General features: G+C 48.7%; 1 protein-coding gene across 4 annotated transcripts; it reads left to right on the top strand.

Annotated features, from left to right (window-relative positions):
* The first annotated feature begins 2683 nt into the window (after positions 1–2683).
* On the top strand, positions 2684–23040 carry LOC106890439 (cytochrome P450 3A12-like). Of its 4 annotated transcripts, none has more exons than XM_014946268.1 (13): positions 2684–2914; positions 10696–10789; positions 12427–12479; positions 13783–13882; positions 14296–14409; positions 14979–15067; positions 15649–15797; positions 16267–16394; positions 16735–16819; positions 17550–17710; positions 17919–18145; positions 19604–19766; positions 21873–23040. In XM_014946268.1, exons 3-13 carry the CDS (start codon positions 12433–12435, stop codon positions 21966–21968), a joined length of 1359 nt encoding a protein of 452 aa, XP_014801754.1. In that variant the 5' UTR covers positions 2684–2914; positions 10696–10789; positions 12427–12432; the 3' UTR covers positions 21969–23040. The 4 variants fall into 4 exon arrangements, with proteins under 4 accessions (XP_014801754.1, XP_014801752.1, XP_014801753.1 ...); XM_014946266.1 differs by lacking the exon at positions 2684–2914 and adding an exon at positions 9355–9485; XM_014946267.1 differs by lacking the exon at positions 2684–2914 and adding an exon at positions 10105–10154.
* Positions 23041–24239: the final 1199 nt, after the last annotated feature.

The following is a 24239-nucleotide window of genomic DNA, read 5'->3' as shown; positions in this document are numbered from 1 at the left end:
CGTGTGTGTCCTTGGTACATTTATTTGGCGAGATTTGGGGGGGGAAATATTTTCCACTCTCTTCCGTTATTTTTGGCTTGAAGATGTTTCTGGGTGCCTTGCCAGCCTGCTCACGAGTTAACAGCTCAGGATGCTGCAAATGGGCTGAAATTCCTCGCTGTTAGTTCTGGACTGTAAAATCTTATAATCCCCTGCTGCTTCTCAGCTAAAATGACATTCTCAAATAGTTTCCACCCAAAATTTGATCAGCCTTAAATATTTTGTTATTTTGCGACTATGAAATTCCTCCAGATCCTTAATACGAGTGAATCAAAACCCATTCAGAAGTGGAAAACCCATGGAACCACCATTTTGTACGCCGTCGTCCCCTTGTGAATAATATTTGTCCTCCCCTGCAGCGTTGTAGCAGCCGTTACTGGGTTCCCACAAACATACTGGTGTTGGGGAGGCTGGACCAGATCCCAGGGATGGTGGAAACCCAGGCAGTTCTGGTATTCCAGGGTGGTTGTTGGTGGTTTTCACCAGCCTGAGCATCTGGCCCAGAGAAGTAAACTAACCATGGTCAGGTCGGCTACAGCTCTGGTGGGAGAAACGAGGGCGAGAAATCAATGTTTTCCAAGTGGTGATGGGGAATCAAACTGCTAACTTGTATTTTCCTGCTCCTGAAAGGGATATTATAAATAATGCAGTGTTGTATAAATACAGGCAGCCCTCTGCGGCTGGTAGCTCGTAATAACCCAGAGGTATCAATGTACCCATTTTGAAGATGAAAATCCTCACGCCGTAGCGTTTCGTGAATGAGACGTTATTCTGTGAAATTGCCGTAAGATGCAGAATTGCTTTTTTTTGAGGTCATTCAGCTCTGAAGTGTATCGTCCTCCCCCTTGCAGCCCTTGCTCTTCTCGGGACACATTTCCTCCGCGCATGTTTTTGTGGTTAGGAGTGGAGCAGGGACATAAACATGGGAGTGGATGGGAAATCTGCCACGGCATTTGTAGCCTAAACAATACCAGTGAAAACAGATTGGCCTCCCGCCCTGCCCTGAACAGCACAAGCAGTGGCTTGACTGAATCGACTAATCTGGGCTTTCATTACTGACCCTTTTCCTGCTATTTGTCTCATTTGTTTCCTCTTCTTCCCCCTGCATTTTTGCTCCAGGGTTATTTATTTTTCTCCTCGCTCCTTTTCGGGTTTTTTTTGGTTTCTGGTTGTGATTTTTCTCTCCTCCTCTTGCCTGGCCAATTATTTTCATTTCAAACCCACATTTCCCACAAAATCAAAAGGAACTTTATCTGAGCATATATTTTTGTTGGGGTTTTGTTCATTTTCACTGTGCCCCAAGAACAGGAGTCCTTTTACTTTGCTGTCTTGTTCCCTTGGAAATGCAGGGCACGTTCCTCTAAGGGAAGGCAACGTGGCCGCTGGCTTCCCAGGCTGGTAGAGACCTTCATTGGGTAGTCAATTGGCACGTTCATCACAGCTCGTTAATGAGTTAGGATAATCCCAAGTCGGATGAGTCTGCTGTGTGAAGTCATTCCGCAAAGTTTTACAAGGCAAATTTCTCAGCAGCGCCAAAACCAGGGAACTCGATTGCCCAAGCGGAGCATCTGCGCCTAGATACGGAGAAACGGGCAAACTGAGAGCCCTCGGTGCGTGACACTGACAGCGACGTGTCAGAGGAGGAAGCGACCCACACCCAGGATGTCATCCCAAGGTACTTTCCCACATTGTGCAACTTCTAGGGGGTTTAGTTCACCCTTCGTGCTGACCTGGTTCTGACAAGTGCCCCGGCAAAGCCATGGGGTGGTGGTTCTTCACCCCGAGCCTTGATTATCTGAGTTCATCCAATTGCTTGCACTTTGTGCACTAAACAGACGGTGTAGATAAGGCTGAAAGGCAGGTCTAAAAAAAAACCAAAAACCCTTGTGTTATATAGCTTGGGGCCTCACGTCAAGAGTGATAAAATGCCTTACAAACGCAGGTGACCTCACCACAGCCCTGTCAAATTGGGAGGGATTAATATCCCTCCGTTGGTAGGAGGAAATTGAGGCACAGGCTTCGCCTGTGAGACCAAGCTGCCGGTTGTGTCACTGGTATCAAGTGTGCCCGAGTGGCCTTGATTGTAAACGTCCTCAGTGCAGGGCAAAGAAAACACATCTTTCTTACAAAACAGCAGGATGAGTTATTTTTGGGTCTCTATAAATTGTCTGTTTTCCAGCACTATCATTCATACCCTACCAGGGGAACATGACTGACCTAATTAAAGTCTAATTCCAACAGTAGAAGACTAAACTTGTAAACACAAACTTTTTTTTTTTGGGGGGGGGGGGGGGGGGGAAGAATCAACCAAACTATATTCAAATAAAAGCCCTATTTGTATTTAATTAGATCTTCACAAGCACAAAAAGTGTGGGTAAAGAGAGTGCTAATGATATATAATAAACCAGAAATTTATCTCTGGTCTATATTAAAAAACCCCAAAAAATATATCAAGCTCTAAGTACTAAATCATGTTTTCACACAAGAGAAAGGGAGGGGGGGGGGGTGTTAGTTTTTTATATATGTACAAGCCCATCTGATTGGTATAAACACCCCAGAGGTGGGAGGCAGGGGAGGAGCAATTAGAAGTCATCAGAAAAACTGAGCTATGGAAATTTTGGGGTGAAGCAGGGCAAATTTCCAGATTGATTTATGAGACTGTGACTTAATCTACTAGGAGACCATACCTTCTGGGATAAAACCTCATGTAACCTGCTGGAAATTAGGAAACATTTTACCCCTCATCATGGAAAGGACGGGCCGAGGAAGGATTCAGCATTTCAATCTTCCATCCAGCAAAAACCATCCGGAGTGATCGATGAAGACACTTTCATTGATCCATAGCTGTCTCCGTACCACTGAAGAAATTAAAGAGGTGAGAAAAAAAGATTCCTGTTTTTCACAGAGCCCACTTTATGAAGCAAGCAAGGGTTAAATCAACCAGCCAAACGCCTGGCTTTAGTTGCTATAGAAAATCCTCCTGTTGAGGTTGAGTGAGAAGCCTCCAGCCGTACCTGCTGGGTTTCTCAGGAGGGATTGTGCCCGGGCATGTTGGGGATGGCTCTTGTCCAGCACCCGCTGATGGGGAGTTCACGATGCTGAATGAATCACCAGCCAAACAGCTTCACTCTTGCCCTTAGTCCACGAGCAAGATGTGCCCTGGAAAAAGCAACCACAGCCCAGGCAGCTGGGACAGAAGTGATGGGCCAAACTCTGCCCTCGGGCAGCGATGCCACTCTCAGATCCTGGGTCTGGAATCCTTTATGCCCACTGGGCTGTTTTTAACATGTGTCCTCGTGAGATAGAGAGGGTTTGGAGGGAAGGGGATTATGGTAGAAAGGGCTGTATGTTGCATGTGTAGAGCTGATGTCTTCATTTTTTGATTTTTGGTTTGTTTGGGGTTTTTTTCTGGCTCAACTTCTGCTTTGGAAGTGGCTCAGCAGAAATTGAGGTCATTGCAAACGTGGCAATGCCACTCCACTTTTGGGAAAGCCCTGGCTGCTTCATCAAGTGAGTCCCAGCTACCAGCTGGGAGGTCTGAAAAGGCAGAGAAGTTCTTCTCCTGGTAGGATGTGAGAGAGGCAGAGGAGAGGCTGTCCTTGGAGGAGCTGGTGTCCGAGTGCTCACAGCGCTGCCCCCTCCCTGCTTTCTGTAATTGGTTTTATCCTGTAACACCGGCTGTGGCTTATAATTTTCTGTCCTCGCTCAGAAATTATAGAGGAGCGAAAGGGAGATGGGTTTCAGCTGTCGATGCTTCAGGAGCATTCAGCGGCGCTACTGGATGAAAGGGAGCAAGGTGGTGGTTTTGCTCTGCAGAGGTCATGGAAATACCCAGGCTTGAAGCACCGTGGGGTTTTGGGCTGGGCGAGGAGGCAGGCAGAACCCGTGCCAGCCCTCGGTCATTCCCCCGCTGCTGGAGCTCTTCTAGGAAGTCGTACATCTGGTGCTTTCCCATTTCGTCCTTTCAAGAGGCTCATTTGAGAGCAAGGTTTGTGAGGAAGAGCCAGAAATAAACAGCTCGTGATCCCATTCGTGGGACAAGAGGAACATAAGATGAGAATTGTTAAAGATGGGACAATCAGTCCTGTTTTTTAACAAGGCTCATATTTTGCTCTATTTGAAGAGTGTTCCATGCTACAACATGACTTTTTCCACAGCGTGTGGAGGAAAGGAAAACCTTTGGGTCCACAATACAGCAGATAAAGAAAAAGCCCGAGAGACAGCAGAGCATGTGTCTCCTGGGAGTGGTCTTCTACTCAGTGGTCTGTGTCCACACAAGACTGCTCTCTCCTTGACCACTTTCAGTCCCACCAACCAGGCAGTGGTAAAATCACCTCTCCTCTGGGGAGGGCTCGGTAGTTTATTAATAGTTTTTGTACCTTTGTTTCTCTGGGAGTTTTTACAAACAGAAGGGGTTTTAGTTTGTCAGCTCAGCTCCTCTGAAGTTCTGTGTAAGGTTTAATATCATCTTCTATGCCCCATCCGTTCAGTCATCATTTTTTCCTGGTTGCTCTAAGATGTATTGACCCGTTTTTACAGCTGTGACACTACCAGCGACCATGGCCAGACAGCACAGCTCAGATCACCTTCTGTTTGTGTTAACCATAGTGACCATCAGCTTTTGAATCCCCACGTTATCTGCTTTGCTTGGTTACCTCTCCCCTCCCGGTGAGGAGGAGTGGAGGGTGCTGGCCGCTGCAGAAGGGAGCTTGGGCTCCAGGCTGATGGTAACACAAACACAGGGAAAGTATCTGAAGCACAGAAGCCAAGCACTGCTGTGATAAGGAGTGGTAGATAGTGTGTGAGTTAATATTGAACCAGGATTGTTACTGGGGTGGGGTGGCAGGAAAAAACAAGCCAGGAGCCACCACAGTGCCATGGACCATGTGGTGGCCACTGGACAAGCGTGAGAGGCATGTGAGGCCGTGGCTTTGGTGGACCACAACAGGAGATCCTGCCATGGGGGAAGCAGGGCTCATACTGAGTCACTTCTGCTCTCCCCAGGGTATAAAAATATATAGTCTTTTTATAGCACTGTGCTTATCACCAGGGCTCCCACTGTCCTTGGCTTGTCTTATTAATGGGGAGAGCAACTGCCCTGTGCTGGTGTCAGTAAGAAGGGGATGTCAGAAGGGCCATGTCTGCTCATGACCCAGAGGAGGGGGTTCCTTTTGGACCACTCTGGGTCCTCCACAGGTACAGAGGATTAACCCTGGAAACAGAGGATCATAAAATCATAGAATCATTTAGGTTGGAAAAGACCTTTAAGATCATAAAGTCCAGCTGTAAATTAGGGCTGTAAACCATCTGTGTCTTCTAATATATAATGGTGCCCATAGCCTGGTGCACCAAAGGGGTCGTGACTCACACTGATGGGATTTAACAGCCCTCTTGGAAACATTTCCTATTAAATAAGTTATTATTTGAAATGGGAGAGGGGGGGGGGAAAAGTGATAATTTTGTGAAATAGATGAAATTAGAAGGGGCATTGATGTCAACTCGGCCCAGTCTGCTGCTGCTGTTATTTTTTCATTTGGTTTAGCACATCTGCGCTAGCATGATGGTGGGGAGCACCCATTGCTCCCCCTTTCAGTACCACAGGATGTTTTTCCTGGGTCACCAGCCTTGAACAGATGACAGCTGTGTGAGGATCCCAGCCCAAACTTAGGCAACTTTCTTCCTTTCTCTGAGACAAGGTGCTGGGATGCTGTGGCAGCCTCACCTGCATCTCTGCTGCATGATTTGCTTGCCCACGATGCTAAAACCCTATAAATGTTGCCAGGAAACTTGACCTGGAGAGCCTTTCCCTCTACTTTATCCCTCCTGGGTACCATTTCAGTGATATTCACATTAAAACACATAGCCTCAGTAATGCCACACTCTACCATCGCATTTGGTCCGAAGGGCTGTGGAAGTATAAAAGCATCACTTTAATGACTTCATTTTGTATAAAATTATGCGATGATGATTGTTCAGGATCACCCCACCTGCAGCTCTCACCTGTGGCAGCAGTTTTGGTGAGGAGGTGGAATTATTATCAACTATTATTTTCTCAAATCTGTGTAGCCAGGAAGACAACGGCGCTCCATGAGACATGCGAAAAGAAAACAAACCAAAAGTGAGGTAAATAAGGAGTTTGCAGAAGTTCACTGGCATTGCACATACCCCGTGGATGTGGTTCCCAATGTGGCAGAACCCTGAGCGTGGTCGGTTCATCCCCAGAGGGTCACAGTGATGTTTGCAGAGCATGTCGCCACCGGGAAGAGGAGTGCTCCTGATGTGACATGGGCCAGGGGGATGGTGTCACTGTCCCCACCTTGGCTACATGATGGAGCACCATGGTTTGATCAGGCTCTGCATCCCGTCTTCTCCTTAGAATGTCAGCTCTAGATCAGCAGATTGCTCCCACTCAAGCCTATTTTTGACAAACGAGTTATTTCCTTGCGTGTGAGGTTGCTGCATAGTTTATTTACTTTTTGGGGAGGGTTAGCTAATGTCCTTGTTCTCTTCTGAAGTCTGGCTTTGCCACAGTTTCTGTCTGAGAGGAAAGAAAATACTGATCCACAAACCTGCTTCCCACTGAGAAATCACAGCAGCTGTCAGCAGGGGGTATTGGAAAATCAAAGGGTTTGTGCCAGGGAAGAAATGCAGATAATCCTGGATGGGGAGCTGCTGCCCTGGCACCTGGCTTCTCCTCCCACCTCTCCTCATGGTTCTTGATGTACTTCTGGTATGGGACCCCGTGAGGGGGAGAACCAGCCTTTGGATGCAACGATAAAGGATAACTCCCAGGGAATGGTTGCTTCAAGGTGTCTTATAAGGGGGAGACCCCATAAAATGGAGAATAAGGTTCCTGCTGCAGCACGCTGCCAGGGCTCAGCTCTTCAGCGCAGCCTGGGGAAGCAGGAATCAGGCATGTTGCTGCACAAAGCAGCTAATTGATTACTGTCAGCCCCTGATTACGTGAATCATCAACCCCAGCTTTGCGCAGCCACGATATGCTTATCTGCGGTGTCATCCTACTAAAAATGGCAGCGCTGCTGCTTGGCTCTCCTGCATGGGTGTGGAGGTGACCCTTGGACCAGCCCGCAGCTCAGCATCCGCTTGATTGTGTTTTATGAGGCAAAATAAATGTTTGAGAAGAGGTAAAAAATGCTGCTGGCCTCTGGGCACAGCCACACGCGATCTGCCTGCGCTGACGGGCAGATAATTGCAGAAGAACTTGGGTTTCTTCAAGGCTGAGTGTGCCCAAGGCAGAAAAGTGATGCCTGATGTCAGGGAGTGTGATGTTCACATGGAGTCCTCAGCTGGGGCTTGTCTCCTCTTGGCCATGTGGGTCTGCCGGTGGGCTCAGGGGACACAGGGAAGGGGACCACACTGGACCACACAGAAGAGGAGACTCGTGGTCCTTCCTGGTGTGATGGGGGCAAAGGAGACCATGTCCTGTCCCATCCCCACAGCCACCCACCAGCACGGGGAGTTTGCATACCTATAGCTACACTGGCCAAAGGTTCCACTGCACAGTCTGCCCATACGTGTAATTTTTCCTGGTTCTCAGTAGAAAGGGCAGATAATTGCAGAAGAACTTGGGTTTCTTCAAAGCTGAGTGTGCCCAAGGCAGAAAAGCGATGCCTGATGCCAGGGAGTGTGATGTTCACATGGGGTTCTCAGCTGGGGCTTGTCTCCTCTTGGCCATGTGGGTCTGCCGGTGGGCTCAGGGGACACAGGGAAGGGGACCGCACTGGACCACACAGAAGAGGAGACTCGTGGTCCTTTCTGGTGTGATGGGGGCAAAGGAGACCATATCCTGTCCTGTCCCCACAGCCATCCACCAGCATGGGGAGTTTGCATACCTATAGCTACACTGGCCAGAGGTTCCACTGTACAGTCTGCCCATACGTGTAATTTTCCCTGGTTCTCAGTAGAAAGCAGCTGGTTCCATGTGTGTGGTTGGGGGGGACACTGAGCTGCCTAAAGCCAAGCAACAAAAGCCACTTTGTGCCACTTCTCAGCTGGGGCTTGTCTCCTCTTGGCCATGTGGGTCTGCCGGTGGGCTCAGGGGACACAGGGAAGGGGACCGCACTGGAACCCCATACCTGAGAGCAAACAGAAAGCCAGAGGTGGAAGGGAAATGGGAACCCATACTGGACCACACAGAAGAGGAGACTCGTGGTCCTTTCTGGTGTGATGGGGGCAAAGGAGACCATATCCTGTCCTGTCCCCACAGCCATCCACCAGCATGGGGAGTTTGCATACCTATAGCTACACTGGCCAGAGGTTCCACTGTACAGTCTGCCCATACGTGTAATTTTCCCTGGTTCTCAGTAGAAAGCAGCTGGTTCCATGTGTGTGGTTGGGGGGGACACTGAGCTGCCTAAAGCCAAGCAACAAAAGCCACTTTGTGCCACCCCATACCTGAGAGCAAACAGAAAGCCAGGGGTGGAAGGGAAAGGGAACCCATACCAGAATGCCATGGCTAGGGGGGTGTTGGTTCCATCTGACCTCCTCGTGAGCGTGGTGCTCACGGTGCCAGGGCACCACTCGGTCCTCAGCACCTCCTGCCCATGCTCCGGTGGCTTCCTGGGGCTCGAGCCACAGGTGGGCAACTCAGCAAAGCCATGGATCTGTGCAGTGGGATGCCAGGGAGAGCTTCCATCAGCACAGATTGTGCCTCCACAGGACCATGTCCTTCTCTCCACCGAGCATCAGAGGGCACTGCCTGAGGATGAAGGACCCCTTTCAGCCCTGGGCAAGTGTTTCCCAGCAGGTCTGTCTCCTCCAGCCCCTTCCCTCCCAAACCCTAAATAGGATGCGCAGGAGGATGAGATGAATGAGGGTGGGAGAGGGGGCGCAGGGCAGGTACCTCTGCAGCCAGAACCCTCTGAGAGCTGGGGGGGACACACAGTACCAGCTCCTTGACCCTCCTAATTATACCCCTCACTAAAAGCCGGCAAAAGCAAGACTGGGCAGGGTGAGGGGGGGCAAGTCTGGTCCAGCATCGCTGCTGGTGGGGGAGCAGCTGGGGGCTCCCCTCGGCCCCACGGGAACCCGGCAAATCTCGAGCAAGAGGCAGGAGGGATGGGTTTGGGACACTGGTGCCCTTTCCTATCGCTATTTGCTCTTCATCTTGTGGAAACTGTCCTTTCAGCAGTTTGAAATCTCGAGGGGTGTGGAGCTGGGCACGCTATTGCCATCCCAATTCAGGGAGAGAAACCTGCCCAAGGGTTACAGTTTGAGCAACCCAGCAAACAGGGCGACTCCTCCTCCTGCATCATGTGAGCTGTCAGAAGGTCAAGGGAAAAAAAAAAAAAAATCATAAAGCAAGGCTGCTGCTTCGCAGGAGACGGGTGCTCTGAGAGCAGGCTTGGAGGCATGATGCATCTCCTGCCAAACTTTTCTGTTGTCACTTGGCTGCTCCTCATCGCCTTCCTTAGCCTCCTGGTCCTGTAAGTAGAGGCTGGTCCCCCAGGGTGGCCAGGGAGGAGGAGAAGCCTGTGCCTGCAGCTGGGGAGGGGATGGGGCCATCACTCCTCTGGTCCTGTAAGTAGAGGCTGGTCCCCCAGGGTGGCCAGGGAGGAGGAGAAGCCTGTGCCTGAAGCTGGGGAGGGGATGGGGCATGAAGTGCCCCAGGACAAAACTCATCCTCCCTCATCCTGTGCCACCTTCAAGGCAGAGGCAAAGGCTGATAGAGGGGGGGTTCCCCTGTCCCATTCCCACTCCAGAAGGGAAGGAGGAAGAAGGAGGGAAATATAAAGGAACTACTTAATTATTTTTTGAAGTGCCCCAGGACAAAACTCATCCTCCCTCATCCTGTGCCACCTTCAAGGCAGAGGCAAAGGCTGATAGAGGGGGGGTTCCCCTGTCCCATTCCCACTCCAGAAGGGAAGGAGGAAGAAGGAGGGAAATATAAAGGAACTACTTTTTTTTGTTTTGTTTTGCTTTTCTCAGCAGATCCAAAAGGAGAAGTAACTTCCCTGTTTTTAACCGCAGAGGGATCTGTTTGGCTGCAAAGGGATGAGGTGTCCCTGGCTGGGCTGGGAGAGCTGGGAGCAGGGCAGTGGGTGATGTCTATGTTTGCCCATGTGCTTGTGCCAGCAGAACCCCCCGTTTAAATAGTTATGTTGGGAAAATTGCCCTTTTGCTTATGTCGCTCAGGGGAGCCGTAGAGAGCTATACAGGCAAAAACTTAATTTTGCTGTTATAATTTATGTCCCTGCTCAGCTGCTGTGCTGCTGTGGCTCTACCACCTGAGCATCGCAGGAGGGCTTTGCAAAGACAAACACAAGGGCAGGGCTCAGCTTGAGGACTTAATCCCTCTGAGATCTTTCTTCAGTCACCTGAGTCACGGATCTCTGATCTGGAGAAATGAATGAGGTCCCTGGATAAAGACCTGAGGTGCCCAGGTACACCCAGGCTGGGCTGCACCTCCTTCTAGCCTTTGTCTTTCAGAATGTATCCCAAATTATCTTGTACCCTAAGAGATCTGGGATTTATTGCAGGAAGAGTGTATCCTCAGCAGGTCTGCTCCTGGTGGTCTATAATTTCAGCTTTCTCTGGGAGACAGGCACCAGCTATTTACTCTCTTTGCTGTGCTCAGGATGAAGAACCTTCTCTTTTCATTGCGTAAATGTATCTAACATGCTCTTTCCCTGACAGCTATGGGATATGGCCATATCGGGCCTTCAAGAAGCTGGGCATTCCCGGGCCACAGCCTCTGCCATTTTTGGGAACTTTCCTGGAGTACCGGCAGGTGAGTACCAGCAGCTGCTGCTCCCTGGCTGCCTTGGATTCTCACTTGTATCTGGGGCTCTTTTTCCCATCCTTTGGGCATCTCTTTCCTCTGCCCTTGATTCAGTCAGATGGAAATGATTCTTTCAGGTAGGGAAGCTCTTTGGACACACAGAGAACACAACAATTACTTTTAGGGTCTGTTTGACCCGAATGAGGTGTGCTGTGTTTTTCAACTACTTTGTAATTTAAGTTATTAGTTTCTCCCTGGATTCCTACCTGCTTCCCAGCAGCTGAAGTTCTGTTGGAAGTTTAGAAAAAAAAAATATTGGAGAGATGCCTAGGAGTGCTAATTTTTGAGAACTGTATGCTTCTTTGTGCTTTGTGTCATCCACACAAAGAGGCTGAATTAGCTCCAGCGATGCCCCATCCAGCCACTTGCTGTTGGGCCAGCCTGAGACTAAGCCAGGAGAATAGATTTCTAAATAAAAATCAAATATTATCTAGTCACCAAACCTTAAGAAATAGAATCATAGAATAGAATCATAGAATTTCCCAGGCCGGAAGGGACCTCCAAGGGTCATCTAGTCCGACCTCCCCGCAGTCAGCAGGGACACCCCCAACTAGACCAGGTTGCCCAGGGCCTCGTCGAGCCTCTCCTTGAATATCTCCAGGGATGGGGCCTCAACCACCTCCCTGGGCAACCTGTTCCAGTGCTCCACTACCCTCACAGTAAAGAACCCCCTTCTAATCTCCAATCTAAATCTGTTCCCCTCCAGCTTGAAGCCATTTCCCCTCGTCCTGTCACTACAGGCCTTTCTAAACAGGTTCTCCCCAGCCTTCCTGTAGGCTCCCTTCAGGTACTGGAAGGCTGCTATTAGGTCTCCCCGGAGCCTCCTCTTCTCCAGGCTGAACAACCCCAGTTCCTTCAGCCTGTCCTCGTAGCAGAGGTGCTCCATCCCCTTGATCATCCTTGTGGCCCTCCTCTGGACCCTCTCCATCAGGTCCATGTTCTAGGTAGTAGCAGGTAACTGACTGCAAATGCAGAACAAGATGTATTCTCTTCAATGAATGAGGTGTTTTAGCGTGTGTTTGCTGGGCTTACAGCATTCCTGTGGTCTCTTACTAATGGTTTAGTTGATGCATGGTGAGTGTTATGCGTCCCATAAGTTTCATCCTTAGATGTTACATCAGTTAAAACCTTAATGGAAACAAAGCAAAACAAAAAAGCCATCATCACTCCGGTTCAGCAACTGCAGCAGAGGATCTCCTGAGGACAAGGCGGTAGCAGCTCTAACGTGTTGGGCTGAAGATGAAAGGACACCCTGGGATCTGGTCCTGCCTGCTAACTCTGCTCACGCTGAAGCTGTGTACCCTCTCGTCCCTTGTCTTCATTACATTTTTTAGCTCAGGTTGGCTGGTGCAAGTTGAAAGTGCTTCTTTTTTCCTTTTTTTTTTTTTTTCTCCTCTCTGCTCTCTTTTTTCCCTCCAGTACAAATGTCTCCTAAGTGTCTGTGTGACTCTTAAGAGCTACCACACACCCCCCCCAACCCCTGCCACTCTCAGTGGGTCTGTGGGATGTGTGGTGCTGCCGGCTGTGACCTGCTTTGATCACTCCTCTCTGGCAAACTCTTCATTTCTCCTTTTCTTCTTTTGCAGGGATTCATGCGTTTCGATCAGAAGTGCTTTGAAAAATATGGCAAAATCTGGGGGTGAGTTTCTCGCTGCAGAACAAAACTGCCTGTTCGGGGTGCTCGGCCACCCCAAAATAGAACAGAAAAAGGTATGTTGCCACCATGTCTCAGCACTGCAATTCCAGCAGTGACAGCTTGGGAAAATCCCAATTCACCACTGGGAAAGTCTCCAGCCATCTCTCTAAGGTTTCTTTCCTGCGGGGCTGGGATGGTGGTGCCCAGTTTGAGGGTCATTTGAAAATGACATTTTTATATTTTTTTTTTTTTCTTTTCCCCTTTGGGAGCATTAAAAACTAAACAGCAGTGTTAGTGACCTCGGGGCCGGGGAAACTTGTTCCAGAGAGAGCCCGGGGAGCTCCCCTCACCCTCCACCACCCGCCAAATCAGCGTGGCCATCCCTTTATCTCCCAGCTCCAGATGCATTAGCCAGGGAAGGCACTGATGGTTTCCCAGCCGGAAAACTCCACCACTCGGTGTCAAACTGAGCCTCCTGCCTTTGAAGCCTCTCCTCGTCTGTCTGGAGCGGAGAACAAGCTGCAGGCTGTCGCTGTGTTTTTCATCTTGTTCCCTTGCTTCTCCCCGAGCCGGGGCACGAGCTGCCTTTCAACCCCTCTCCCCGCTCCTGGTTTTGTGCCGGGGCCTCTTATCGCCCTCCTCTTGAGAACCTCTCAAACCGAAGCAAAATTGTTGTGCAGAATAAATCCTAGGAGGCTTCATGAAACCCAGTGCGGGGTTGTCGGTTTGCTTTTTTGGTTGTTATTTTTTTTCCCCCAAAAGACTAAATGTTCTCAAGCTTCTTGAAGATGGCAGCTTCCCCCAGCTATGGCCCAAGGCTCCCTGCCCCTCAGCCCACACCATGGCTTTTATGTTTTTCTGTCTCTGCTGATTGGAAAATGGAGGAGACAGATGAGTTTTCCCCTCTCATTGCCTCGTAGGCCAGGCAGGGAAATCTCTTTACCCCACAGGTAGGCTATTTGGTGTAGATTTAGTGACTCCCATCTACCAGCTGCAGAAACAGGGCTCAGATGACCCAAGGGCAGGGGATCAGCATCGTGGCAAAAGCTGCCTTTTATCTAAACCCACGCTGCTTTGGCAACTCTTTAGTACTGCCGCCCATCGCTAGAAATGTTCGTGCTGTCTGTGTTTGGCACTTTCTTTCCCTTTCTCCTGTTTTACTACGTAATAAAACAGTTTCAGCCTCATCCCTTCGGCTGTTTTGTCAGCGGGGACTCAGCTGGCCCAAACCTTCTGGGCTCGAGCTGGTGATGTGCTGCAGCTGACCATGAGTGATGGACTGACAGTGGGTTTCTCTTGGCTTTAGGATTTTTGATGGCAGGCAGCCTGTTCTGGCCGTTCTGGACCCCATCGTCATCAAAAACGTCCTGGTGAAAGAGTGCTATTCCATTTTTACCAATCGCCGGGTAGGTACCTCGTCCCGTGCTCTGCTCTCCAGCAAGAAGGAGTTTCTTCTTGGTTCCTGTTCTCCTCCTCTCAGCCCTTCAGCAAGTAGCTGCTCTCTGTTGTGCCCCAGTTTATTGATGGTACCAACAACAAAACTCTGCTAGGGAGGTGTAGAAGCCACTCTGGCTGGGACATCGGGACATCAGCCCAGATGTACCCTCGGGCTGATGTCATTTATGACTCTTACATTTTTATTTCCATTTCTGTTGTTTACTGGTTGAGGTAGAACTGACTTCAGGGGGCAAGTTAGCACTCCATGGTCCATTTTTATTTTATTTTTTTTGCATTTCTGTTGTGTCAAAGGGGGCTGGAAACCTTCACCCATCTCCATGTCTAACCCTGTCCCTTTTGCTGTAACCTTCTCCCTGTGCAGAACTTTGGTCTGAATGGGATCCTGGAGTCGGCCGTCAGCATAGCTGAAGATGAGAAGTGGAAAAGGATTCGCACTGTGCTGTCTCCAACCTTCACCAGTGGGAAGCTGAAGGAGGTAAAGCAGAGGCCACCAGAACTTTGCATCAATAGCCAGAGGAGGATTGGGATTGGGCTATTTCTGAGTACAAGCCTTCCCCTCAAATGGGGAAGTTGCCCTGTTTGTCAAGACCACATCCATCAGCGCCTGCTCTGTTGGGTGCAGTTCAGCAACATGGTAGCTGTCTACCTTCGTGGGGAGGGAGTCAGGAGAAAGTTATGGGGGATGAAATGGCCCTGTGATCTGTATTTCCTTCTTGCTAAGTGTATCTCAGACCACGGGTGCCCATTTTCCATGTGCTCTGGAGCCATGCTCCTTTCCAGCTGGAGTGCTTAGCTGGAAGGGGAGCTGCATGTGGATTTGGGGAGGAGAACCTTGCTCAGTCTTAGTCAAGTGAACTCTGTGGACTGGTTATTAAGATGAGAGAAAGTAATGCCTGAGGCCTGGAAATGTTACCTTCCCCTTGCCTGCCCTTCTTCTGCAAGCCAAAGGGTTGGCAAGGCAGAGATGGCAGAGTGGAATTGCCCAACCTTGTTTGGTGGAGGTGAAAGAGTCAACAGTGTCTTCTGCTTTGGTTTGCATTTCAGATGTTCCCTGTCATTATTCAAAATGGTGAAAAACTAGTGAAAAACATTGAGAAGAAGGTGGCTAATGATGACTTTGTGAACACAAAGGAGTGAGTAACTGTGTGGGGCTGACAGGAAAGAGCTTGTGTTCAGTGTGGGGAAGGGGCCTCACAGAGGGAGGGTTTGGAGACCCTTTTCCACGCTGCAGCATAGATCCCTTGTCAGCTACGGTCACGGACGTGGTGTGTTCCTCAGCAGTGGGCTTTGCTGTGCTCTGCTCAAACAGGGTAGCTGTGCTCTGTTTCCCATTTCATTTCACCAGGGGATGCACTTTGAGGAACAGGCAGGGGCCCTTCTAGAGCCCCACAAGATGTGGTATTTTTGGATGTCATTTTTACAGATGGAAAACAGAACAGAGTCTTTGTTAACCCAGGCTGCAGTTCAGTGCTTTTCAGCTGCAGCCTAGGTTTTTGACACTGAGAAAAATAGGGGGTTGAACGCAACTGGGGAAACTCGGGAAAATATAATAATAGTTGCTGCCAAATCAGCACAGTACCTACTACGTTAGGACTCTGAACTGAGTCCTTATTAAAAAATTAGATTCCCTCTCTCAAGGATTGTTCCTAGATGGGCTCTTATTCACTACACTGGTTGGGTTCATCTCATTCAGTCTCTCTTCTTCTCTACCTAGCATTTTTGGAGCCTACAGCATGGATGTGGTGACCAGCACTTCTTTCAGTGTGAATGTTGACTCCATGGGCAACCCCAGTGACCCCTTTGTCACCAACATTAAGAAATTTCTCAAATTCAGTCTCCTGAACCCCGTGTTCGTATTCTTAGGTATGACACACCTCATCTCATCCAGCCCTGAATCCATGTCAGAGGTGGTGACCACCTGCATTTCCTGGTGGCTCCCTTGGCTTTGAGTCCACTTTGCCATATGGGAGATGTTCAGAACTTTGCAGGATTAGATTCACCCTAGCAGATCTGCCAAAATACTTCCCCAGGGAAACCACAGTCAAGATTTGTAAACCTGTGTGGGTCTTTGCAGCGTCCTCCTACAGGCAGAGACATTCTCTGTCACAGAGGGCTGCACTGTGTGTGGCATTGTGGCCATATAGTGACACAAGGAGGAGATTCTCCTGTTGTGTGCCAGCCATGTTTAGATAAAAAGAGAGCTGAAGGCAACAAACAGCAATTTTTGGGGTCAGGGTCTAGACTTACCTCTCTCCTTTCTATGTTTTGTGCTAGTTTTGAGTTTCTTGGGCCCCTTTGAGCTAAAATATGTTGTTCTTTCCTCTTCTTTTAGTGTTGTTCCCCTTTGTTGTACCAGTGCTGGAAAAGATGAAAGTTACTCTATTACCGTCAAAAGTCATGGACTTCTTCAATGGAGTCTTCCTAAAAATGAAGAAGGAACGGGAAAAGGGTGGCAGCACGGTGAGTCCAGCCCAGGTGGCCTCTTTTCTTCACTGTGGTCTCCTTCTGAGGGCAGGAGGGACCTGGTGACGTCTTCAGAAGCTGTGGTGAACCACCTGCTCTCCATAACAGCTCCCTGCTCATCAGCTATGGGCCAGAAACATGCCCTGCCCAGGCTTCCACATGGAGAAAGTATCTGTGTTCATAGAGGGTTTCCAGTCTGAACCTCAATGTGCAATGAAGCTGAGAACCTGCTGGTGGGGCTGCAAATGGAGCAGGTGTCTCAACAAGGAGCTTGTACTGGATGAGGTTTGCCTCCTCCCCACCCACATCTTCTCTGACTTTCTCTGTTTCTCCCCAGAACCGGGTTGACTTCCTGCAACTTATGGTTGACTCGCAGAGCTCACATGACAGCTCCAAGTCTGCTGAGACCGACTCGTACAAATGTATGTCTTGAGATCTGTCCTCCTCTCAGCAGAAAGTATGGTAGTTCCTCATTGGGTTGAAGGAAGGAAGTAGGAGAGGATTTCAGTTATTAATCCTATGAGAGATTCAAGGTCTCAGTAGTGGGGCCGTAATGATACTTGTCACATATCAGGCATATTTTATTATATCCCATTCCCTGGGATAAATCCTGAGGTCTGTTTGTGCAACAGAAAGCAAACAGAGTCAATATCTCCTTACTCCCATTTCTTATTTTATCTTATCTGAAGGCCAGCAATGTTGGCTGCATTTGATAAAGCCCACAAAGCACATACGCTGCACATACCTTGCTCACCTGTGAGCTCGTCTCTGTTCCTCATCCTAGGTGAACTGTTAGATTTAGAAAAGAATGGCTCAGCCAAGGCACAGTCCCAGTCCATCAACCTCAGTCAAGGCAGGATGCTCAAATTGCAGAAATTGCTGTTTTCTGGCTGTACAGCAGTGCCAGATCCATCCCTGAAGGTTAGCTGACCCATACCAGAAGGTTAGCTGGTTTCCTTTACCAACTGTCAAGCAGTTATGACTAGTGTTACCTATATTGAAGAGTGGGATCTTGAATTCCCAAGGGTTAATTACTTAAGGGTAGTTTTCAGCTTCTTGTGTTACCTATATTGAAGAGTGGGATCTTGAGTTCCCAAGGGTTAATCACTGTAGTTTTCAGCTTCTAACATGTGCTTTTATGCCTCTTTTCAGCACTAAGTGATGATGAAATTCTGGCCCAGGCTCTTATCTTTGTCTTTGCTGGTTATGAGACCACCAGCTCCACCCTCAGCTACATATCGTATAACCTGGCCACCCACCCTGACGTGCAGCAGCGACTCCAGGATGAGATTGATGCATACCTGCCCAACAAGGTAAAGGGAGGGTGAGGAGATGCTGGGGTTGTTCCCTCTTTGTAGACCCTGAACAAAAAGCCAGGATGGAAAAAATACTGAGTGGAGGAAATGCTGACACTGGGATTTCACCTCCTCTGGTCTCTCATATCTGAAGGGGAAGTGTTGCGGGGATGTTGGATGGGGGTTGAAGTCCCACGTTTGTTATCATCCTGATTCCTCTCCCCAGGCTACTCCCACGTACAACGCCATCACACAGATGGAGTACCTCGATATGGTGGTGAACGAGACCCTCCGGCTCTACCCCGTTGGGGGCCGGATTGAGAGGGTCTGCAAGAAGACGGTGGAGCTCAACGGTGTGACTATTCCAAAGGGCATGGTGGTCATGATCCCAGTCTACGTGTTGCATCGTGACCCGGAGTGCTGGCCAGAGCCAGAGGAGTTCAGGCCTGAGAGGTGAGGGCCAGGCAGGGGGCAATAGCTGCACGCTCAACCTCAGCCCTGGGAGTGAAAATGGCAGCAAAAGTGGGGAATGCATGATTATAACATTTAAATTAGGCATTTATCATTGTCTGACATCTAGTCCCAGCATTACCGTGAGGGGAGTTTTATGATCTACATCCATAAACTGTGCATGGAATTTAATTAACTGTATTGAAGGGAGCGACAGTGAGAGCAGCTCCCAGCAGCTCTAACACTGAGGGGTTTATGGCCAGATATTAAAACAAGAGCCATTGGGTGACTGGCACGATGCCGTGCAAATCAGTAGTGGAAGGGCAAAGACGGGTAGGAAATAAAACTTAATTTTTCAACTCAAGTTATGGAACAATCCTTGCTTAGGGGTCTCTGTCAGACCTTGTGAAGGGAGGTAATAGCCCAAGGGAGACCTGGGAGAGTCTTCAGGTGGCCAAGAAGATGTTGAGGGCTGGTCCAGAGAGAACCAGACCAGACCTGTGCCCTTGTACCAGGAGTTGAAATATCCCTGGAAGCTAACCCTAGTGGGGAGATGTGGTGACCATTGAGACAAAACGTGACAGCAGTATCAGGAAGAAGTTAGGGAGGGAGATGGGTGCTGCTGAAATCACCTATGGACCCCTGTGGTCACCTTGAGTTGAATGCAGAAGGAACCACCCAAATGGGAGTACTCTGGCAATGGGCAGGTTTTACCAGTTGCTCCAGTAGCTGCATTCTGATTCCAGTTGGCAAACTGGGCATGGGTGGCTGGACCAGAGCTCTTCAGGGATCGCTTGCCTTGCTGGGAGTTCATCAGAGGGATGTGCTGGTGTCTCAGTAGTGAGATACTTCACTGCTGACTTAGCATGGCTGAGGTTTGTACCTGGACCTCATGCACCGGGAATGAAAAGCTTTCTGACATGAAAACCAACTGATCACTAAGAAGTATTACAGAAAATGCTCGGTGGCAAATTTCTCTGTGAAGCTGATTGTTCTTCCCTGTTTTTCATGATGAGGAGAGGAATGGCTGGCGTGTCTCAAAAGCAACCCTCCCTTTAGTCACGCAGGGGGAGAACGTCTTTGTGTTCGCTCAGTCCTTTGATCTAAAGGGAAGACGTGAAGCTCTAGACCTGTGTGTTTTAGGGTTTGAAATCTGGGTTCAGTTTAAGCTGAGAGGGAGTTCTGAGAAAAGAGTAGTTAGGAAATCCATTAGCATATTTCAGGTGTTCCCAATTCACCTGATGCACCTGGAGATGCACAGCCAACTCCAAGCAGCAGGATAAAAGCAGAGGCATAAGGCATCTATTGAGACAGAAATAGGGGACTTAGCTGGATTCTTCTAATGTGCACAGGAACACAAAAAGCTTTTGCCTTCCCAGACCCCTCATCACTTCAGATCTGAGAGCTGACACATCCTGGAAGAGTAGCTCTTTCTAACTTTACTTTTTTTTGTGTGATCAGGTTCAGTAAAGAGAACAAAGAGTCTATTGACCCCTACACCTTCCTGCCGTTCGGGGCTGGCCCCAGGAACTGCATAGGAATGAGGTTTGCTCTGCTCACCCTGAAAGTGGCTATGGTCGTCCTGTTGCAAAACTTCTCCTTCAGAACCTGCAAGGACACTCCGGTGAGGATATGGGGGGATGTGGTTCATTGTCCATCCTTTAGTTCCACCCAGATGGTCCTGCCCTCTCTCTTTTGCCTACATCTCCAGACAAACAGGGAACTGTCTCACGTGCGTGTTAAACACCTCTCTCCCCAAGGAGTTGAGAGACCACTGAACCTTGTCTGCAGATTTGGGTTTTACTACTTCACACAGAGATCAGGGAGGAAGATTTCAGTGTGGATTAGAGAGGCATATGGGAATAGCTGTATTTAAATCTTCTCAGCTAATTTAAATAGTTCACCACAAGTTACTGATACATTTTTTTTAAGCCTCTGCAGAAGCAAATTTAATGCTGGTGGAATGTGTCAGGCTGAGATCCCTGAAGTCCTCTGCAGCTCTTTGGGTGCACCTAAATTGTGGGGTGCTGGCTCCCCCATGGTGCCCTGCCTTTCTGCCTTGACCCAGTGTAGGAAAACCCCGCTCCAGGGAGCAGCAAGGGAAGATCCCCCCAGCCCACTCCGAGACCGCGCTTTGCAACCCAAATGTGGCTATTCCCTGTGAGAGACACCAAAATTCACCTCTTATGGGCCACAAGGCAGTCTCGAAAGGGTAACAGTTTTCAAGCAAGAGCAATCTGAGCTAAATTCGAATTGGGGACCCTTTCCCCCTTTGAGGCTCTGCAGGATCCCACCAGATTTGGGGTTTGCCCAGGACCTCAGTGAATGCCCTATGCGGTACTGCTGGGACAGGGCCTGCAAGACGGGGCTGTTTGACATAAAGCAAATGCAATGGTTGTTGGAAATTATACATCAAGCAAGACCTCCTGAAATTTGATGTTAATTTTGAGCTCCAACCTGGTTTTCTGCATCCAGTGCTGCAAAAGGCTGTGCCGTTAATTCATTTCATTCACGAGGCGAGCTTAGGAAATCAGAGCGGAGGGGGCAGCAAGTGTATTCAGAGGACATTTGTTGTAAGAAACAGAAAAATCCGTATTAAATTATGACTTGGCACTGGAACTCAGCTGGAATCTCTGCAGATTCAGATTGCAACTCAACTAGTAACCTGGAGGTGAAAGACTGTAATAGTCCATTAACAATGCAGTGACCTATCCACCCTCCCCCAACTCTAATGACATTTTTCTAGTCCTCTGCAATCCATAAAATTGATTCTTTTTATAACTGCCTTTAATTAAAAGGAGACAAGTTAAATATGTATTGTATTATTGGTGCCCATAGGTTTATGGGGCTCTTTCGGCCCTTTTTTCTACAGAAGATGTCATGTACATCAGAGCAGGGGGGAAAAATTCATGGTGGAACATCCCTTTGGAATATGTATATGGAACCTGCAGCCTCTTCTTGCTCCTCCACTGATGGCACATTGGGCTCTGAGCCACGTTGCTTAAATTGCCTGAAACAAAGCTTACTGGGATATGGGGCTTTTAATGTAGCTTGTCGGGCTGGGGGTGCATTACCCTTGTCCTGATGGGGAGAAGGAGAGCTGGGACACGAGCAGCATCAAATTGATGGAGGAGACTTAGTAAAACACCTTTCCCTCCCCTGCAACTTGACTCCCTCCAACAGCAGTTTTAAATGTTCTTTTATTGAGATTTCCAGCCCGCCCCAAAGGAGCCCGTGGCTTTTCTGCGTGAGGATGCTTTTTCTTCGGCACTCAGCCTGAGCAGCAATCTTAGTTCTGTTATTTCCCGGGGAGCTTATTGCTCCTCCAGCTCCCATTTCCACCGAGCTCCCCTTAGCACTGACACACTTCAGCATTAAGCAGAAGGGCACTGCATGCCCCTCCTCAGCTGCTGCTCCCCCCGTGGATTTTGGCTGGTTTTCCTTCCCCGTGCAGCCTGTTGATCAGGGCACTGAGCTCTTCCTATGGGAAAAGTTAGAATTCTCCAACCAGTTTATTCAAGAGCTGAGGGCTATTAAACCCCAGCTCGTGGCTGTTTGCATGAGCAATAGGGATAGTCCTGCTATAAGTACATCTCTAAGTTAGGAAATGCGCTGAAAACAAGGGATGGCTGAGATGCATGTGGGCTGCAGGCATTCGCTTGGTGTCCTGACTCTCCTTTTTCCCAGCTTACAAGGCTGTTTTGTGTTTTTTTATTCCCTCCTGCTCAAGATCCCGCTGGTTCTGGACACAAAAGGTTTCGTGCAACCCAAGGACCCCATCATCCTGAAGATGGTCCCCAGAGACCACGCTGACCTGAAGAAGTGAAGGAAACGGGAACAGATCAGAGACTCTTGTTTGGTGGCACCTCCTCTAACTCTCGAGAGGAGACCCAGATTGATGTGTGCGCTGTAGGAATGTCCGTGGTGCCAACCCCCATTTCACAACGGGGTGTTAGGGGGTTTGGCCCAGGATAATTACCACGACCATTATCCTAATGAAAATTAGACCCAGATCCCGCTGTCCCCCGATCACAATAGGCATTTTGCAAGACCATTTGCACTCAAGTTATTTGGGCACTTTTTTTCCTCTCCCTCTGAAGAAGCACTTTTCTAAGCAATTTGATTCCAGACACTGTCAGTCTCTTCTGGCAGTGTAATTTAAATCAAGATAGGGAGAGCAAATTGCACATAGTTAAGTAATGCTACCATTGCTCCTGTTCCTGCTGCCTGCTGGGTGACTCTGTACGTCTTCTGGTTTTTATTCTCCTGAGAATGCAGAGTTGTCCAGGGCTATTTCCTCAGCTGTGTGCTATGACTCTGACAAGTGTTAAAGTGGTCACATCCTTGCAGGAATGAATGCCTGGGGCAAATTTTCTGATGCTGATTTATTAAGATTTTCTTATGATTTTAGATGGCTTTTGCATGGTGTGGGTCCCTGATGAGTTAACTGGAGGAGCCCAGAGACAAGCAGTTACCCCTAATGCCTGGAGATGGGCAGAGTGGGAGAAAAGTGTGTTCCCTGATTGTTTGCTTATTTTACCTTGGGCGTGCAGCCATCTCCCATAGCATGGATTGCCAACATGGGCACCATCTATGCTGCTGTCATGACACCTTTTAGTCTCTGATTTCTATTAGTCCCCCGTAAGACCGACTTAACTGAATTAATAATGATGCAGAGTACAGCACTGAGAGCCTTCAGATGTCCTGGAGATCCCTAGTCTGGAAGAAAGGTGTTGCCTTTGGCTATTGTGAGCTGGAAAGTCTTGCTTAACTTTGTCATTTTTGCAGATTCTGGAAGACCTGTATGCTCACATTTCATATAATTCCTGCAGAAACTGCTGCTGGAGGGCTAACTGCAATAAAAAGCTCCCTTACCTCTTCTGTAACCATCCAACTGATGCCAGTCTCTGAGTTTGCTCTTTCTTTGGTACACGAGGCAATCCACCTGTAGGTCTCATAAGCCATTGGGTAGACAACGATGTGGTCTCATCACCTTTCCCAGCTGGGCTGGGCTTCTTTGGTGGGATCCTCAAAGGAAGTCCCTCTGCCTCAAAAATCAGTACCATGGAGTGGACATAGAAGTTCTCTTTTGCGATTCATTCTTCCACTGGCCTTGTGGCACCACAAGTTATTGAGGGCTTCATCTTGCCAGTCTCAGCCAAGCATTTGTCTTTCTGTGAAAGGAGAGGGGATTGATTCCAGCAGCTGCTCCATGCTGCAAACCAGCCGATCTCATCTCGGGTTCAAAGTGCTCTCCATGCTCTCTCCTAAACATCTTGTGCACTTTCTTCAGTGCACCCTTCCACAGGAGCGAAGTCCCTCTGCCTCAAAAATCAGTACCATGGAGTGGACATAGAAGTTCTCTTTTACTATTCATTCTTCCACTGGCCTTGTGGCACCACAAGTTATTGAGGGCTTCATCTTGCCAGTCTCAGCCAAGCATTTGTCTTTCTGTGAAAGGAGAGGGGATTGATTCCAGCAGCTGCTCCATGCTGCAAACCAGCCGATCTCATCTCGGGTTCAAAGTGCTCTCCATGCTCTCTCCTAAACATCTTGTGCACTTTCTTCAGTGCACCCTTCCACAGGAGGCTGTCTTCTGCTTCCAAGCTGTCAAATGTCAGCACTGGGTCACATACTCGCCATGTGCCTATACATCTAAGCCAGTCACTACCACATATAGTGCTGCTTGCATTCCTGAAGGATGAAAATTCACTGTATCTTTAATGAATCCAAGCCACTACCTGATGTGTATCATCAGTAGTAAGAGCTGCACCTGGAGATGTGGAGTTTGAGGTATCCCCACCCAAAATAAATGGCTGAGCAGAGCCAGGGGTGGTGTGAAGTGGTTAACATTGCAAAATTGGGCTTAGCAGCTTTAGTCACTATACAGCAGTTTTTTTATTTCTTTTATACTCTTATAGATAGATAGATTATTCTATATTATTTTTATATTTTCTTTCTATATCTTTTAGGATTTGAGTAGAAAACCCCCAAGGAGGTGTAATAACCTTTCTGCAGCATGTTAAATTCCCCAGTGAAAGACACCCTTGACTGGAAGTGCAGGGGAAGAAAGAGGCTGCTTCTCTAGAGAGTCACC

The sequence above is a fragment of the Calidris pugnax genome, unplaced genomic scaffold (assembly GCF_001431845.1).
Source record: "Calidris pugnax isolate Ruff unplaced genomic scaffold, ASM143184v1 scaffold123, whole genome shotgun sequence".
NCBI classification, from domain to species: Eukaryota; Metazoa; Chordata; class Aves; order Charadriiformes; family Scolopacidae; genus Calidris; species Calidris pugnax.
Note: the sequence above shows the minus strand (reverse complement) of the source record. Positions and strands in the feature narration are given on the sequence as shown.

What these genes read in the sequence shown, in the direction of transcription:
- LOC106890439 (XM_014946266.1), top strand. Translation starts at nt 9,412, where the DNA reads ATGATGCATCTCCTGCCAAACTTTTCTGTTGTCACTTGGCTGCTCCTC. An exon ending in GACTTTGTGAACACAAAGGA is followed by an intron (nt 15,068 to 15,648) that starts GTGAGTAACTGT and finishes TTCTCTACCTAG; the next exon opens with CATTTTTGGAGCCTACAGCA. An exon ending in CCCCGTGTTCGTATTCTTAG is followed by an intron (nt 15,798 to 16,266) that starts GTATGACACACC and finishes CTCTTCTTTTAG; the next exon opens with TGTTGTTCCCCTTTGTTGTA.